The sequence below is a fragment of the Hemibagrus wyckioides genome, linkage group LG21 (assembly GCF_019097595.1).
Source record: "Hemibagrus wyckioides isolate EC202008001 linkage group LG21, SWU_Hwy_1.0, whole genome shotgun sequence".
Taxonomy (NCBI): Eukaryota; Metazoa; Chordata; class Actinopteri; order Siluriformes; family Bagridae; genus Hemibagrus; species Hemibagrus wyckioides.
The window spans coordinates 9,063,684-9,078,793 of NC_080730.1; the positions used below are offsets into that span (position 1 = coordinate 9,063,684).

A 15,110-nucleotide genomic window follows, 5' to 3' on the forward strand; every position below is an offset into this window, starting at 1 on the left:
TCATTTCTTTAAAGGTATGTTTTTTTTAGGCAAGTATGAGTGTATGTGGGCAGCTACAGGAAGCCAGTAGAGGTAGGAAGGTTGAAAACAAGACATCACACAAGGTTGCAGCTTCACAATGAATTACATGCCTGAGACTTTATGCTTTGAGTGAGAGAGACATTTTATTACACTTTATTACCATTTCATTTTTCTTAACACCTTACACAGTTTCGAAGAGAAAAGAAAGACATCGCACATGCAGTCCTGTTTCAAGTGGGAGCACTTTCTTTCTGTGTGCCTTTAGTGAATATTTAGCTATGAGGTCAATTGTCTTGAGGTTCGATTCAAATCTATAGGATTAACACCACGTATAAGAAATCTAATGGATTCGATATAATTCATAGTTTTTCATGCCTGTACAATGTGCACGACATATAGAACAAGTCTCATAGCTCTGTAAGGCACTGTGAAAGAAAGGCGGAATAATTCAGTGGTGGTGTGCTCGGACAGGCCACAGACACAGGACAGATCGGCAGCCTCAACTGACCAAACAGTAGTGCAGAAATGTAACAATAACTTAATAAATGAAATACAAATAATGTAAAACCTCAGGAGCTTAACAGTACATCAATAGAAATTCCAGCTTAAAAAACAAAAGATGAATGTGGCTGTTTGTAATGGTCAATTTAAAAACAGACATTTCTTGAACAAATGTTGGTTTAATAATAATAATAATAATAATAATAATAATAATTTTCTCTGGATTAAAATATTTCCTAAATTTGAAAAAAAATAAAATAAAGGAAATGTCCTTTAAATAAAATAAACGTGAAGACCTTACCTGTTTGATTTGATGTTTGGCTCATTTACTCTTAAACGTTATAACAGAAATGATAATGTTGGCCATTTAAAAAAAAGGTTTTTCAGTAACATATTGTAAAATAAGAAAACAGACAATTTCCTTAGTCACGCTGTGTTGAAAAACACACGAACAAAGGAAAAGATATCTAATTCGTTGGTCCTGAAGTGTCGTTACAGTCCTGTAAGCCTTTTATCATCTCTGTTTATCTGGTATATGTGTCTAAAATACCACAGTGTCTTAGCATTGTGCTTTATGGACATATTCATCACCTCCTGTCCTTACTATGAGATATTTACTGAAATACAGAGTAGAAGCTTAACGGTCTAGTATTCAGTGTTTTTAGGTGACTAAACCTCCGCTGTGAATTTTTCCATTTCAAAAATAAGTTCGACAGCAGCGTGGACGTCCTGGACGACGTTGCCCGGCTCGATCAGTGCGGGGTCGAAGTGGAAGTCGCGGTGTCCGTGGAACACAGTCTCTTTGATGCACTGGTTAGGGTCTTGGAGCAGCTCGGTGTGTGGGTTATACACGCCTGTACATACCAGGATGGACTTGCAGGATGTGGCAGAAGGAGACGCTAATTCGCTCTCCCAGTCGTTGTCCGTGTCCATGTCCTGAGACACTGCCGCTCCTGTGCCCGCCAGAGCTTGCTGCATGGCTTTGCCGCTCTTCCTGCTTAGCCGTTCCTCGAGGTAGCGGTTGTAGAGATTGGCACCGTAGATGTCAGTCATGAGGTTGTCCCTGATGTGTTCAGAAATAAGGTTTGTTTGGGTCGTGGAAAAACACATTTTCAGAAAATATTTCAGATTCTAGACAATTCCAGTAAACACGAAACAATACTATTACAAATCTTTTTATACCACACGGGTGTTGAAGGCTCAAATCTAATTAGTTTCATTTATTTTCTATAACAGTAGCTCTGACACTAATTTAAGCTGTAAACTTTGTATTAGTTCACTTATCATTTTCATATTATCAGCATGTCCTGTCATGTTTTACTCTTTACATAGAGTCCCCTCTGAAAGTATTGGAACAGCAAGGGCAATTCATTTGTTTTTACATTTAAGACGTTAGGGTTTAAAAGCAAAAGATTAACATGAGATGATAGATCAGAAGGTCAGCTTTCATTTGTGTTTACATCTAGCTGTTCTGTGTGACTTAGAACATTTGGCACACAAGATGCTATTCCAGGCTTTTTACCACAGCTTATTTTAGTTGTTTGTTTTAGGCAGTGTTGGGTAGGTTACTTTGGAAATGTAATAGGTTACAGATTACAAGTTACTCTGTTTAAAATGTAATAAGTAGTGTAACTTTTCAATTACTTCATAAAAGTAAAGTAAATGATTACATTTGATTACTTTTAAGTTTCTAATGGATATTTTCAACGAAGTCATTTCCAAACATTTATACCAGGCAGGGTTAACCTTACAGTCGTACTCAACTCTGTTTACTGTTAGAATTTTAAATCTTTAATCACTTGAATTAAGATTATATTCATTTCATTTTAAGCACAGCCAACAGAAAACCAGACTTCATAACAAAAATTGTTTAATACTGTTTTAGGAATCAAATCTTTGCTATGACAGGACACACTGGCAAGTAACAATGCCTAGGAAAAAAAAACATAATCTGAAAAGAGTCATCATAATGCACGCTACAGAGCTAAAATAACTAAGTTATTATTAGATCTGACATTACCAACACATTTTCAAGGAGGAAAAGTGTGAGCTATATATTTTCTGTCAAAGGGTTCATAAATAGAAGTGTGCCTGGTAAAGGTAGCTAGCAGCAGGGACGATTTTAGGATTTTCATTTAAGGGGGGCTCAGTCCCCAATGAGGGTATAATAGTAAAAATAAATAATTAATAAATAAATAATAAAATAAAGGTTTGACTAACAGGGTAGTATGGTAAACGTAATGCAGCATTCCACTGTATTGCATAGATGTGTATAACATTTGAGTACTGAACAAGCCAAATACGAGTCTTCCTGATCACACACACACACACACACACACACACACACTTGTCCTCTGACCCTTGCTCTGTGACGCCGCGGTCGGCGGATTGAAGAACGTGCTGAAAGACGGGGAAGAGCCGAAGTTTTCATATGACATTTAAAGGGGACTGAGGAGATCACTTATTCGTGTACAGTTTATGGACAATCGCAGAATTTTAGGGGGACTGAGTAGAAAATGTTAGGAGGGCTTTAACATGGCCTAGCGACACCCATGGCTAGCAGACTAGCTAATTTGTTCTGAATGTTATGAATACAGGTATTGAGTACTCTATGGGCTCGATGAAAGCGCAGGCGCGTTTTAGTGGATTTTTTCCACATAGCAGCTACAGTAAATCAACTGACCACTCCGTCACTTTTTATTATACAGAAACGAGTAATATATCTTTTGAAACTAAAGGGTCTGTTTTTATTTCTGTACACTCACAATAATTACAAAAAATGTTTACATTTTAAATATATTATAAAATAAAGAAAGGCTAGGTTACATACCTGCAGATGCTTCCTCAGGTTCAACACTGAAGCCTTTGATGCTGAAAGCATTTTAACAGCCGGCAAACTAATTTCCCACTGAACTGTTATATTTGCCCCTTATTGGATTTTAGGATGAAATTATTTTTAAATTTCCAGGACTGAAATGCATTTTTAACACTCGCCATGGTGGTAACTCTCAGACAGTGTATTAGCCTAAAGCTTTCTGAGGCAATGTGGATTAACGTAATTGGCAGACGCGCCGCAAATTCAAACCAGAGAATCAATCGAAATCATCAGAATAGCACCGCTTTAACAAACTCTAACAACAAATTAATATTTATTCAACATATACTAGTTTTTTTAAAGAGAATATTCAGATGTAACTCTATTTGTAATCTTTAACATTTTCATAAGTAACTGTAATTTTAATTACATATTTTTCTAAGTAACTGTAACGAGTTACTGTTACATTTATTTTGTTACATAAGTTACGTAACGCCGTTAAATGTAACTAGTTTCTCCCCAACACTGGTTTTAGGGGGGCTTCTACCTTCAGTCTCCTTTTCAGGAGGTGAAATGCTGCTCATTAGGGTTAAGGTCTGGTGATTGACTTGGGCAGTCTAAAAAAAGATGGTATGGTCGAGTGATCCTCTTACCCGACAGCGTAGAGCGATGTAATTGGTGATCTCCAGCCTCTCTCTGCAGCCTGTGTTCTGATCAGATACTCAGCGTAATGATAAGTCAGCTCACTGGGTTTCCCCATCAGGGCCTCATACTTCAACTCCCGGCCTGTGATCTTCTTGTAGATGTTCTCCAGGCACACCATGAATGTGCCGTGACCAAATCTGTCAACAGGAAAAGATACTTAAATACTTAATAAACAACAGGGAATTGGCCACTACAAATATCTCAGGAGTGTGTAGCACATGCTGCGTTTTCTTGATCCACCAGGGACATATTAGTCAGAATTGAGTTTAAGTTTTCTGCAAAGCACTGAAGTGCCTATACGGTGCCTTGCATAAGTATTCACCCCCCTTGATTTTGTAGTTTATGATCATGTCATATTCCTGAGAAGAGGGGGAAAAATATCTAAATCATTTGCAAAATACAAAATGTAAAAGTTGTGACTGCACAAATATTCACCCATGCTGTTGTGAAACACCTAAAATAGTTCTGGTGAAACCAGTTGTCATCAGTCGTCACATATATAAATATAGTCAAAAGGATTCCATGCATGTGCTATTATGTCAAGTGTCATGTGATCTCAGTACATGCAATTACACCTGTTTCCTGGAAGGCTTCAGAGTTTGTTAGAGACCATACCTAAACAAATAGTATCATGAAGAACAGGGAGCTATCAAAACAAAGTTCTGGAAAAATATCAATCACGTTTCGGTTACGCAAACTACTCTCGGATGTTTTTTTTCTAGTTTCATACCAGGAAGCCTTCAGGGCTTTGATCAACGATGGAAAAACATGCTATTAAACCTACAGCAAATTTCTAGCTATTATCACGAATATTTTGTTCTTACCCAACAGGAAGTGCTGCTCCTAAGATTGTTTTACACTGTTATTATCCAAAGCTCTTATTGTACCCATGTTGTATGGTTTGCGTTGCTATCGCATACCTGAATTGATCAGTGTAACAGTTACCTTGGAGCCTGGGCTTCTGCCATCCACATGAGGTCCATGTTACATGCTAAGAGAGGCAGGTGGGAGGAGTGGGATGTTTCATACACATTAGTCAGATTCCCACCGGTCAGTAAGATATCGATAATTAGCTGCAGGTTGGTCTCCCATCTAACTGGCTCTCCAAAGAGGATCACAGCTGGAGCAGAAAGGAGCAGTAAAGAAACGTTATTACGTGGAAATCTCGGTCAGAAGTCGGTTACATCACAACTGAATTAATAAATGAATTCATCTATTCATTATTCTGCAAGGAAAGTCCTAGGTTTATATTAACGCCATTATTCTAATTCACCAACTCATTTACAGGAACCGTCATGGCAGGGTTTTTTTTGCCTCTTTATTGTTACTGATGGGACTTTGTTAAAGAATGGAGAAGGCAAACCATTCAATTATTATTAAAGGAGAAGTTCACTTCCAAAACAAAAAATTTACGAATAATTTCCTCACCCCCTTGTCATCCAAGGCGTTCATGTCTTTCTTTTTTCAGTCGTAAAGAAATCATGTTTTGTGAGGAATTTTTCTCCATATAGTGGACTTCTATGATGCCCATATGTTTGAACTTCTAAACGATCCCAGCCAAGGAAGAATGGTCTTATCTAGCGGTCATTTTCTTAGAAAATTAAAAAATTGTATACTTTATCAACAAAAGCTTGTCCAGCACTAGCACTTGGATGTGCGTGTGCGACACTACGTACTATGTAATCACGTCGAAAGGTCATATGTGATGTAGTCGGAACTACAGAGCACCATTACATGGAGAATATATGTTTTCATCAAAAAACATAATTTCTTTACGACTGAAGAAAGAAAGATCTTGGATGACAATTGGGTGAGTAAATTATTTGTAGATTTTTGTTCTGGAAGTGAACTTCTCTTTTAATAATTGGTTAGGTTAAGACTGGTGATCAAGCCTATACATCTATAACACTGGCCAGATCAGGGAAGTTAGAATGTAATAATCATGTTATCAAAGTTATAACACTGAATCACACAAAACGACAAAAGGACCTTACCTTCAACCTTAGGGAGGTTCACAATAGGTGAGGACTGCAATAATAACAAAAGAGAAATGGACTTGATATCTCTTCTGGTCTAATTCTGATCACAGAGATCCTGAATTTCATAATGAAAATGATATGCATTGACCTATCACAATGCTTTCACACAGAGAAACACAAATCTCCCCTCGGTATACATCTAGCCAGCTTCAGGTTAGAATGAAGCTCTACAGGACAGTATAGAGTAATGTACATGTGAAAACAAGAAGTGTAATATATAACCTCTGGCTACTCTTCATATCTGAACAGAAATGTGAAAGTAGCAGAACTAAAAATGACTACAAGGACAATCCGGAGCAGATATAATGAGTATCAACAATATTGGAAAGACAATGTTGTTCGTGCGAGCTGGATGTGTCTGATGGGGACGAGGGGTGTGGGATTTAGGGGTGGTCAAGACAGTTCGGGGTAAGTATTCTGCTTCTTTCAGTATTTGGGCAACACAAATGACCAAGGTTAGAAGTTTAGTGCAAAGGTTTTGTTGGCGGTTATATGTTTGAGACCTCTATGGCAAGAAGTAATTTTCTTTGCAGCACTGTGGTTCAATTGTGGCCGGTTCCTCTTGCCAAATAATCTTCAACTGTTTAATACTTTTTCTCTAAAGAAGCTTCATTATCACTCCTGGAAATCTTCCTAAACAATGGCAGCATCTTTTATAATGAAACCAGGTGCAATTAGCATGAACAGTTTGTTACAATACAAGCATTGTTAGTATTAAATAACAAATGTGTCTTTGTAGTTAATTCTCCTCACTGTATTTAATGTGTGTGATGAGTAAAATCTTTTCCATATATATTATATACACCATATTTTAGGTTTAATTTTCCTATAAACAATAGATCAGAATAAAGGCAAATCACTCACCGGCACTTTGGGTCGTCGGTTATGGTCCACCATGTCCAGCAGGGGGAATGATTCTCTTACCATATCGATACTGACCACTTTGGTAAAGCCCAAGCTAAGGGCACAGGTTAAGGAAAATATTGATATGTGTGATTGATATCTGTGAACCTGATACAAATTTCTTTACATTTAGATGGTGTAAATGATTTTGAGGCTGGTTTGCATAGTACTGAGAGTACGACTGGGCTGGATCATTTCAAGTGGGTAACTTTCATCAGGCAGACATTGTAATAAACACAATGTAGTAGTATTCAATATTAAGACGACAAAATTATAAATTTAAATTTACTAAATTATAAAACAAATTTCCTGCTTCACTGACTTTACGTAGAGTGCATATTTCCCCTGAGAATCTAGTTTCTTTTTAAAACTCTATTTTCCCTAGGGTCTAATTATATTTGCTCTCCCAAAGACTTCTCTAAGAATATTTCTTTCCATATTTTAGGTTTTAAAGAAAGCCCACACATCGTGTTGTATAGTGTTCACTTTTCCATATAACATACTGTACATATAATACACTACACTCCATGCTATTAAAATTTGTGTATCTCTAAATAACCAGCTCACCAGAGACTGCATTCTGCTCTGATTGTAACATGCTCGCTCAACCTGAAAAGCCCCTGATATACCCCAAACAACAAAATATACCCTCTTTGGCTGAGATTGAATCACAAGTGTCACTTCTTCCCCTAATACTTCCCTAACAGTGCCAATCCTGTCAGGTAAAAGTTCTATCAGTGTGTCAATTTTAGCCTTGAGTGTGCAGTTCAGCAGGACATCATGGTGCCTATTTTGGTATATTAAATAACTCTATTGCTTTTCTATGGGAATAAGGTCTGGTCAGTTTACGGATCAGAGATACGCAGTGTTCGATCCGGCTCGGAGAACAAGCCACAGATTTATACACAATGTACAGCTTGTGTTCTGTTTATGATGACCTCGGCTTCTCACTATCCACATTCCGGTTTTACAGATTCATGTTCCTTTAGGAAGTTAAATTCGTATGTAGGAACACTCTCTGTGCAGCTTGCACAACACTAATCTAATCAAAGCACATGCTATTTCCTGATGTGTAGCAATCGTGGACTCTGCCTAGGCTTTTTAGATAAAGAAGGGATTCACACATTAAAAAGCAAAGTGTTGCAACACTTGCATCTGATTGTCTGTACAGTAAAACTGAAACACTTGATTTTAAAAGATAAGTTCCTCACTGCTTCAGAGCAGATATGCCTTGGTCACGAAATCACACAAAAGTGTGGTGCGTTACATAAGCACTCGTTAAATTCTGTCTAGGTACTCGTGCAAGACAAAAAAAACAAAATGTCCTATTCTAATATATTCTAACTATAAATAGTAATTATTAACAAATTTGTATCAGGGTTCATCAATCATCACGAAAGCTTCAGTATGCAAGCAACAGACACAAACCTTAATGTGTATCCATGATATGAAAATTGAAGTTACTCAGTTAACAGAAAGTTAATATTAGCTACCACCTAGGCACTACCACCATCACTAGCCAGCTAGAAGCAAATACAGAGTGAGTGATTGTACGTGGAAACAATTAAAGGAGGGTCACATTCTCAAAACAATTAGAACCCAATGGTGTGGGGGATAAAAATTCCATAACGTTACACAAAGTTATACACGATTACAAACATTTAACTAAATCCTTGTTTGAGAAGGCTCCCAAAGTCTTAAAACTGATAGTGCTTCAACTTACTACTGTGATGAGATTGAAAACAATAAGTAGAATTCGACATAAATGGCAGCGACAAGCATGCCTCTACCTCTATCTCTATAATAATATAATTCAAACAGAAAAAAGTATTTCAGACATTTGACCTTGCTGTGATCTTGACCCTGTCTGGATCTTTTCCAAAATCTAATCAGTACATCTGATAATTCCATATAAATCCTACAAACATTCAACTGTCTCTGAGTCTCTCAGATGGACGCATGGAGGGACAGACACCTGGACAACCTGAGAACTGGTCCTGGCACAGGTTAAAGCGGTTATCTAAAATAAATGAATGAATAAATGAATACGTGTTTCTGTAAAGTATCATTTCACATTTTACAAGTAGCTTTTGCCAAACACCGTTCTTGTTCTCAAAAGATCAGGTGATGCTATAAACAACATCCTCTTAAAAAGTGATTATTTTCAGCAAGACATGTGCCTTTTTCTGTAAATTGCTGAACACTCTTGGCTTTCTGAAGCTCATTTCACTGAAGTGCATTAGGAGTATTGAGGTTAGAAACATATTTCATGATCGTGTAAAACCGTCCATTTAAATCAATTTGAATAACAACTTGAAAGTTAATGTTTGGAACATAATTTAGAGTAATGCTTAATAACACATAATTGTCAATAATCACTCCATTTACAAGAACCCCTGACATCATGGCTGCTATTTCTGTCGGCTATGGCACAATTTCCGAAGATGTAAACTGAGAAATGTGTTTCAGTTTCAGCAAAAACACAGACATTCACCCGGGGCTGAAACAGAGATCAGTGACGATGTACAGTGATCGAAGATATACAAAATCTGGGTAATGCGATAGTTAGAAACATGGTTATACACAGGACAAACTGAAAAGATACTTTTTTGCAATGTCCAGCACTGGGCCTTGGCCTGATACCAGCACACACTTGTCATGATATTTCCTGAACATTCTCAGAGGACTATGAGACATCATGACTTGATCTTGGGAGATCTGTGGGAGAATGATCAAGTTTACAACAGCACTAAAACATACACAAGTCGCTTTCCGGATAACAAACAATCTATCCGTGAGTTTACAATTTATTTGCAAATAAATCAACCAAATGCAAAAAATAATGTTCCTCTCCCCTTTTTTGTGTGTTAAATATGGGGCCTGGGAATATTTTCAGTTTTCTGGGGCTGACTAGTTCTTTGCCGCCTTCATTTTCGATGCATGCTTCTACATTTGACTACAGTTAACGAGAACTTCATGCCATACTAGAAAACCACTGGCAAAGTCACTGTAAGACTGTGCAAGTGTCACTGGTCAGATCAGTTTCAGTTCTTCTAAAGGATGCAAGTACAATGAAGGACAGTAAATCTCCCTAATTTTATGACAGAAATGTGTGATTGTTGGAACCAGGAGCCAAGGACGAAAAACTCTCTGGGTAGGGTAGACGGCATTACTCTCACCCTAGCCACCACATTGCCAGTTATGCCCATCTGTGTACAAGGAAGCAGATAGATAGCACTTTTCTCTGAATGTGTCACATTTCTTTTCACCCTCCTTAGCTTTCATAAGACTACAGGAGGTAGCTAGTTTGGGGAAACTGGTTTGTGGTGACCAAATTGAGAAGAAAATAAATAGGAAATGATCTGGCCGTTATGTCAGTAATTAGAACCCAATTGTTTTCAACCCTGACATTTTGTTATCTAGGTCTGTGTTGTGTAGTGTGTTTACTCACAGGAACCCCCAGTATGTGAGACAGCTGATCGGCTTTCTTTTGCCGCAGACAGTTCCCAGCATTTGTGACGAACACCACAGGAACGATGAACTGGCCGTTTGAGTCCACCAGCTTGTGAAAAGCCTTTTTGGCTGCAGGGATAGGCGTCTTTCCTCGCACCAATACTCCATCGATGTCGAACAGCAAGCCGAATCCTGGCTCGTTCTGTTTAAACACATGGAGAGTGTTTAGAGTTTAAAGATTCCAAAGCGAAACGTCATTCGGTTAATGATAATTGCTCTGGCTGTATGGCCAAGATAGAAAGATAAAGCTCTGAAGATAGAAATCCAGTTTCAGTTTGTTTGATTTGCCTTTAAAAACTGCAGCAAAATGAAATATAAATTCTGTGTATATATATATGTATTTATAATTGTAAAACAAACAAACCAAACCGTACATAACACACTTCAAGCCATACAAGTTATACGAGGCATATAGATTATAGACCTGCAAAAATTCTCTTTAAAATTCTTCTTATGAATAACAAATTTATTCAGTAGCAATCCTTTACAAGTTTCTTTTGTGTATCAGTTACCTTTCTATTTATGAGACTCGTCCATCACAGCTGCAGTATCTATTTATGTCTTTAAGTCAATACAAGAATATTTTAAGTTCTAATACTTCAAGAATATCCTTAGCTTATATTAAGAGTGGCTTAATATTGGGTAAACTGGGTATCGTATGATATTTTAAAATCATTTGTTTATGCATGGACTTGATCACGTTACAGCTTTTCCTACCAATCTGATACGGTTGATGTTGATCTAGCATGTGGGATTTTCCTTAGGGACCTATTTTTCCTGGACAAAAGGGAAACATGTCCACAGATCAGGTCTTAACAAACAACTATAGTGTATAAAGAAATGTATGTGTGTGTGCTTAAATTGTTTTTAGGCATTCTGTGCTGATGGGACATAAAACCAAAACTAAACACAAAAGTATAGAGTTAATACTAGTTAGTGTCTACTTTATTAGTATGTAATAAATCTGTATCACTATAAGACACTTCCTTTAATTTAATTCCTGTATTCAAATGTATTCAGTATGGCAATATGTGTTACATTCGTGAGCTTCTATCACACATGTCCACTCTTCTTTTCATTAGATTTCGGAGTGTGGATGTAAGGATTTGTGTTCGTTCAGCCTAATAAGCATTAGTGAAGTTGTTGGGCGAGAAGGTTTAGATTGCAGTCGCTATTCATGTTCAGTAGGGTTGAGGTCAGGCTTCAGTGCAGGACACTAGAGTTCTTCCACTCCGACCTTTATGACCAGGGGCACTGTCATGCTGGAACATGTTTCGACCACTTAATTCCAGAGGGGCAGTGGTGGCTCAAGTGGTTAAGGCTCTGGGTCGTTGACCGGAAGATCAGGGGTTCAAGCCCCAGCACCGCCAAGCAAGGGCCCTTGAGCAAGGCCCTTAACCCTCTCTGCTCCAGGGGCGCCGTATCATGGCTGACCCTGCGCTCTGACCCCAACCTCCAAGGATGGGATATGCAAAGAAAGAATTTCACTGCGCTGTAATGTATATGTGACAAATAAAGGCTGTTTCTGTTTCCAGTGAAGGGAATTTGTAATGCTACAGAGACAGTTTAGAGGTGTGATGATCAGGTGTCCACATACATCTGGCCATATTGTGTAGCTTGTAAGCAGGTTGATGAGGTATGACTGAAGGTTGTTTATACAAAAATCTAAAATATGGTCACATATCAATTTATATAAAGGTTTGTCTTGTACTTATTCAAAATGACAAAGTTGAGAAGGGATCAAATTGAGTAACTTTAAGTGCAGGAACCTTCTAAATATATAGTTTTCCCCGGAAGTATTGGAACAGCAAGGCCAGTTCTATTGTTTTTACTATACAATGAAGACATTCACACGATGAATATGATACAACAGATCAGAATTTCAGAGTTCATGTGACTGACAGGTGTTTCTTCCTGCCCGGCCGTGCCCTGTTAGATTGATTGTTTAAATAATGAATATCTCTCAACAGCTACTCTTGGAGTGGGCCCCGGGTTTCGCCTGTGAAGACTGCATTTGATGTTTACAAAGGATAAAGCACATGAAGACCAGAGGGCTGTCTATGGAAGAAAAAGCAAGCCAATGTGAAGCTGAGAAAAGACGGGAAATGAATCAGAATGATTGCACAAGCATTAGGCATTGCCAGTATAACAATTTGGCATGGTCCTGGAGAAGATAGAAAGCGAAAGAAAGAAAGAAGAAAGAAAGTGTACTAACAACCAGACACTGACCAAGGAAAACAATAGCAGTTGATGAAAGGAAAGAAAAAACACCAAAGTCAGTGGCATCACCAAAGACGACTAAAAGAACAGACCACAAGATACAGTAAGAATTTGTAAGGAAATGCAGAGATTTATTTGAGAAAGCTCACGAATCAAGATTAACCTCTACCAAAGCCAAAGTGTGGAGGGTGTGGAACAAGAACGGATCTGTTCATTATCCAAAACATATAAGCTCATAGGTCTTCTTCAGGAACAGGATCACTAATCTTTATTGTGTAAATCATGATGGTTGTCAATCGAAAGGCAAATTACTTCATTAAGAGACAGTAAGAGAAAAAACAGATGCCAACACAACTAAGGACTTTATCAGGGGAAAAAAGAGGAAGGTTTTAAATTGGCCATACCAAAATCACCAGACCTTAACCCAACTGAGCAGCATTCCACCTCCTGAAGAGGAGACTGAATGGAAAAGTCTGGAAAAGTGTTGCAAAAGAAGAATGCACCAGTTTGGTGATGTTAGTGAATCGCCAGCTTGATGCAGTTATTTACTTAAAGTCAATCTACTTTAAGCCTGTACACTGTATTGCCAAAAGTTTTGGGACACCCCTCCAAATCATTGAATTCAGGTGTTGTTTTTCAGGAATTGGGTTCGGCCCCTTAGTTCCAGTGAAAGGAACACTTAATGCTTCAGCATACCAAGACATTTTGGACAATTTCATGCTCCCAACTTTGTGGGAACAATTTGGGGATAACCCCTTCCTGTTCCAACATGACTGCGCACCAGTGCACAAAGCAAGGTCCATAAAGACGTGGATGAACGAGTTTGGTGCTGGAGTCCTGATCTCAACCTGATTATAACACCTTTGGGATGAATTAGAGGGGAGACTGCGAGTCAAGCCAAAACTGGGATGTCTTCATATCTTCTGGGAAGGATTTCCACAAGGTTTATGAGTGTGTTTATGGGAATTTTTGACCATTCCTCTAGAAGCACGTTTGTGAGGTCGGGCAATGATGTTGGACGAGAAGGTCTGGGTCCGCTGTAATTCATCCTAAAGGGTGGAAGGGTGTTCTAAAACTTTTGGTAATATAGTGTATGTATGTATGTATATTACACAGATTGTACACATAAACCTTGGACACTAATTGTCTGCCACAGCCAAGCCTGTGCTGTTTTGCATAACCTCCCATCAGAAGCCGTCTCTATCACAGAGAGGGTGTCAGTATCAGATCAGGTGATACCCAAAGCTCTGATTTACGCCTCTGAGAAAAGGAGGAACAGATGAACAAATCAAGACGTGTAAAATGAACAACGGAATCAGGACATCTCTTACGTCACCTGTATTTTTCACATTTGAAAATGATTTAACTACACGACCGAGGATATAATGCACTGTCGATGAAAATAAATGCAAATGTTGTCTTGTGACACAAAAGGAAAAATGTGGATTCATGTAAATGAATTGAACCAGCTTTTGTTTTCAGTTTCTTTCCAACATCCTCAATCCTCAGACCTCAGATGAACACAGTTAGGAGTGAAAAACCAAAACAAAACCAAATAAAAAAAACCCAGAAGCTTTGCATCACTGCTGCATGTTGTCTCAGTTTAATGTTCAGGCTTGCCATTATGAGGCATCATCATCATCATCATCAGTCCCCTATTGAAATTGCCAGTTTTACACTCCAGACGATCTAGCACATTAACTATGATGTTTTAAACATTCTATACAAAGCAAAGCAGCTGAGGATCTCGACATGTTGTAAGCGCTAATGCTAAGTTTACTGCCTGTAGCATTGCCATATTAGCCTATAGCACAGGCGCGTATAGGAATGCGTTACCTTTCTACTGGCCGATGCGGAAGAGCACGTCGCCCTCCGGGGTTGTTGCCGGGCAACCAGGCTGCTCGCGGACCTGAAAGCCAAACCGAAAGCCCTCATTTCGCCTCCGTTTAGCCCTTTCGCCGACACCGAGGACAACCGCCGCTGTTCGTGGCCGGTCGTTTCAGTGTCTCCATGTAGCTTTTGTAGAGGAGAGAACGTGACGCCAGAGAAGTAGGAGGAGATACCCCGAAATTCATTCACCACGCTGTTGTGTTACCAACGGACACCCTTAGAGGCCACTGTGGGTCCGTTAGCTTTGTGTCAAGCGGTTTGAAAACGCGCATGCGCAGTTTAGTCTAACATGCGGCCATGGCAAATTGCTGTCGGTGCGCGAGACATCCAGTTGAATTTTTCACGTGTTTTTGTTGGACGCCTAACCTAAATGATTTCTAACTACAAATATGAAATCTCTCACCCTTTTACCCCAAACGTTGTAGAGACATAGATATGAAAACACAGTGCTGAGTAATACATTCTTAAGGAAATTGACATCAATCTGTTTAATACAAAAATTG

The 15,110-nt window shown here is 38.6% G+C and overlaps 1 protein-coding gene across 1 annotated transcript; it reads right to left on the reverse strand.

Annotated features, from left to right (window-relative positions):
- Positions 1 to 131: 131 nt before the first annotated feature.
- Positions 132 to 14,811, reverse strand: zgc:77375 (uncharacterized protein LOC402927 homolog). Its single transcript, XM_058373570.1, has 8 exons — positions 14,554 to 14,811; positions 10,436 to 10,639; positions 9,590 to 9,702; positions 6,946 to 7,039; positions 6,037 to 6,070; positions 4,988 to 5,162; positions 3,991 to 4,179; positions 132 to 1,585 (listed from the first exon to the last, which is right to left on the reverse strand). The coding sequence occupies exons 1-8, from the start codon at positions 14,650 to 14,652 to the stop codon at positions 1,192 to 1,194; spliced, it is 1,302 nt and encodes a 433-aa protein (XP_058229553.1). The 5' UTR covers positions 14,653 to 14,811; the 3' UTR covers positions 132 to 1,191.
- Positions 14,812 to 15,110: the final 299 nt, after the last annotated feature.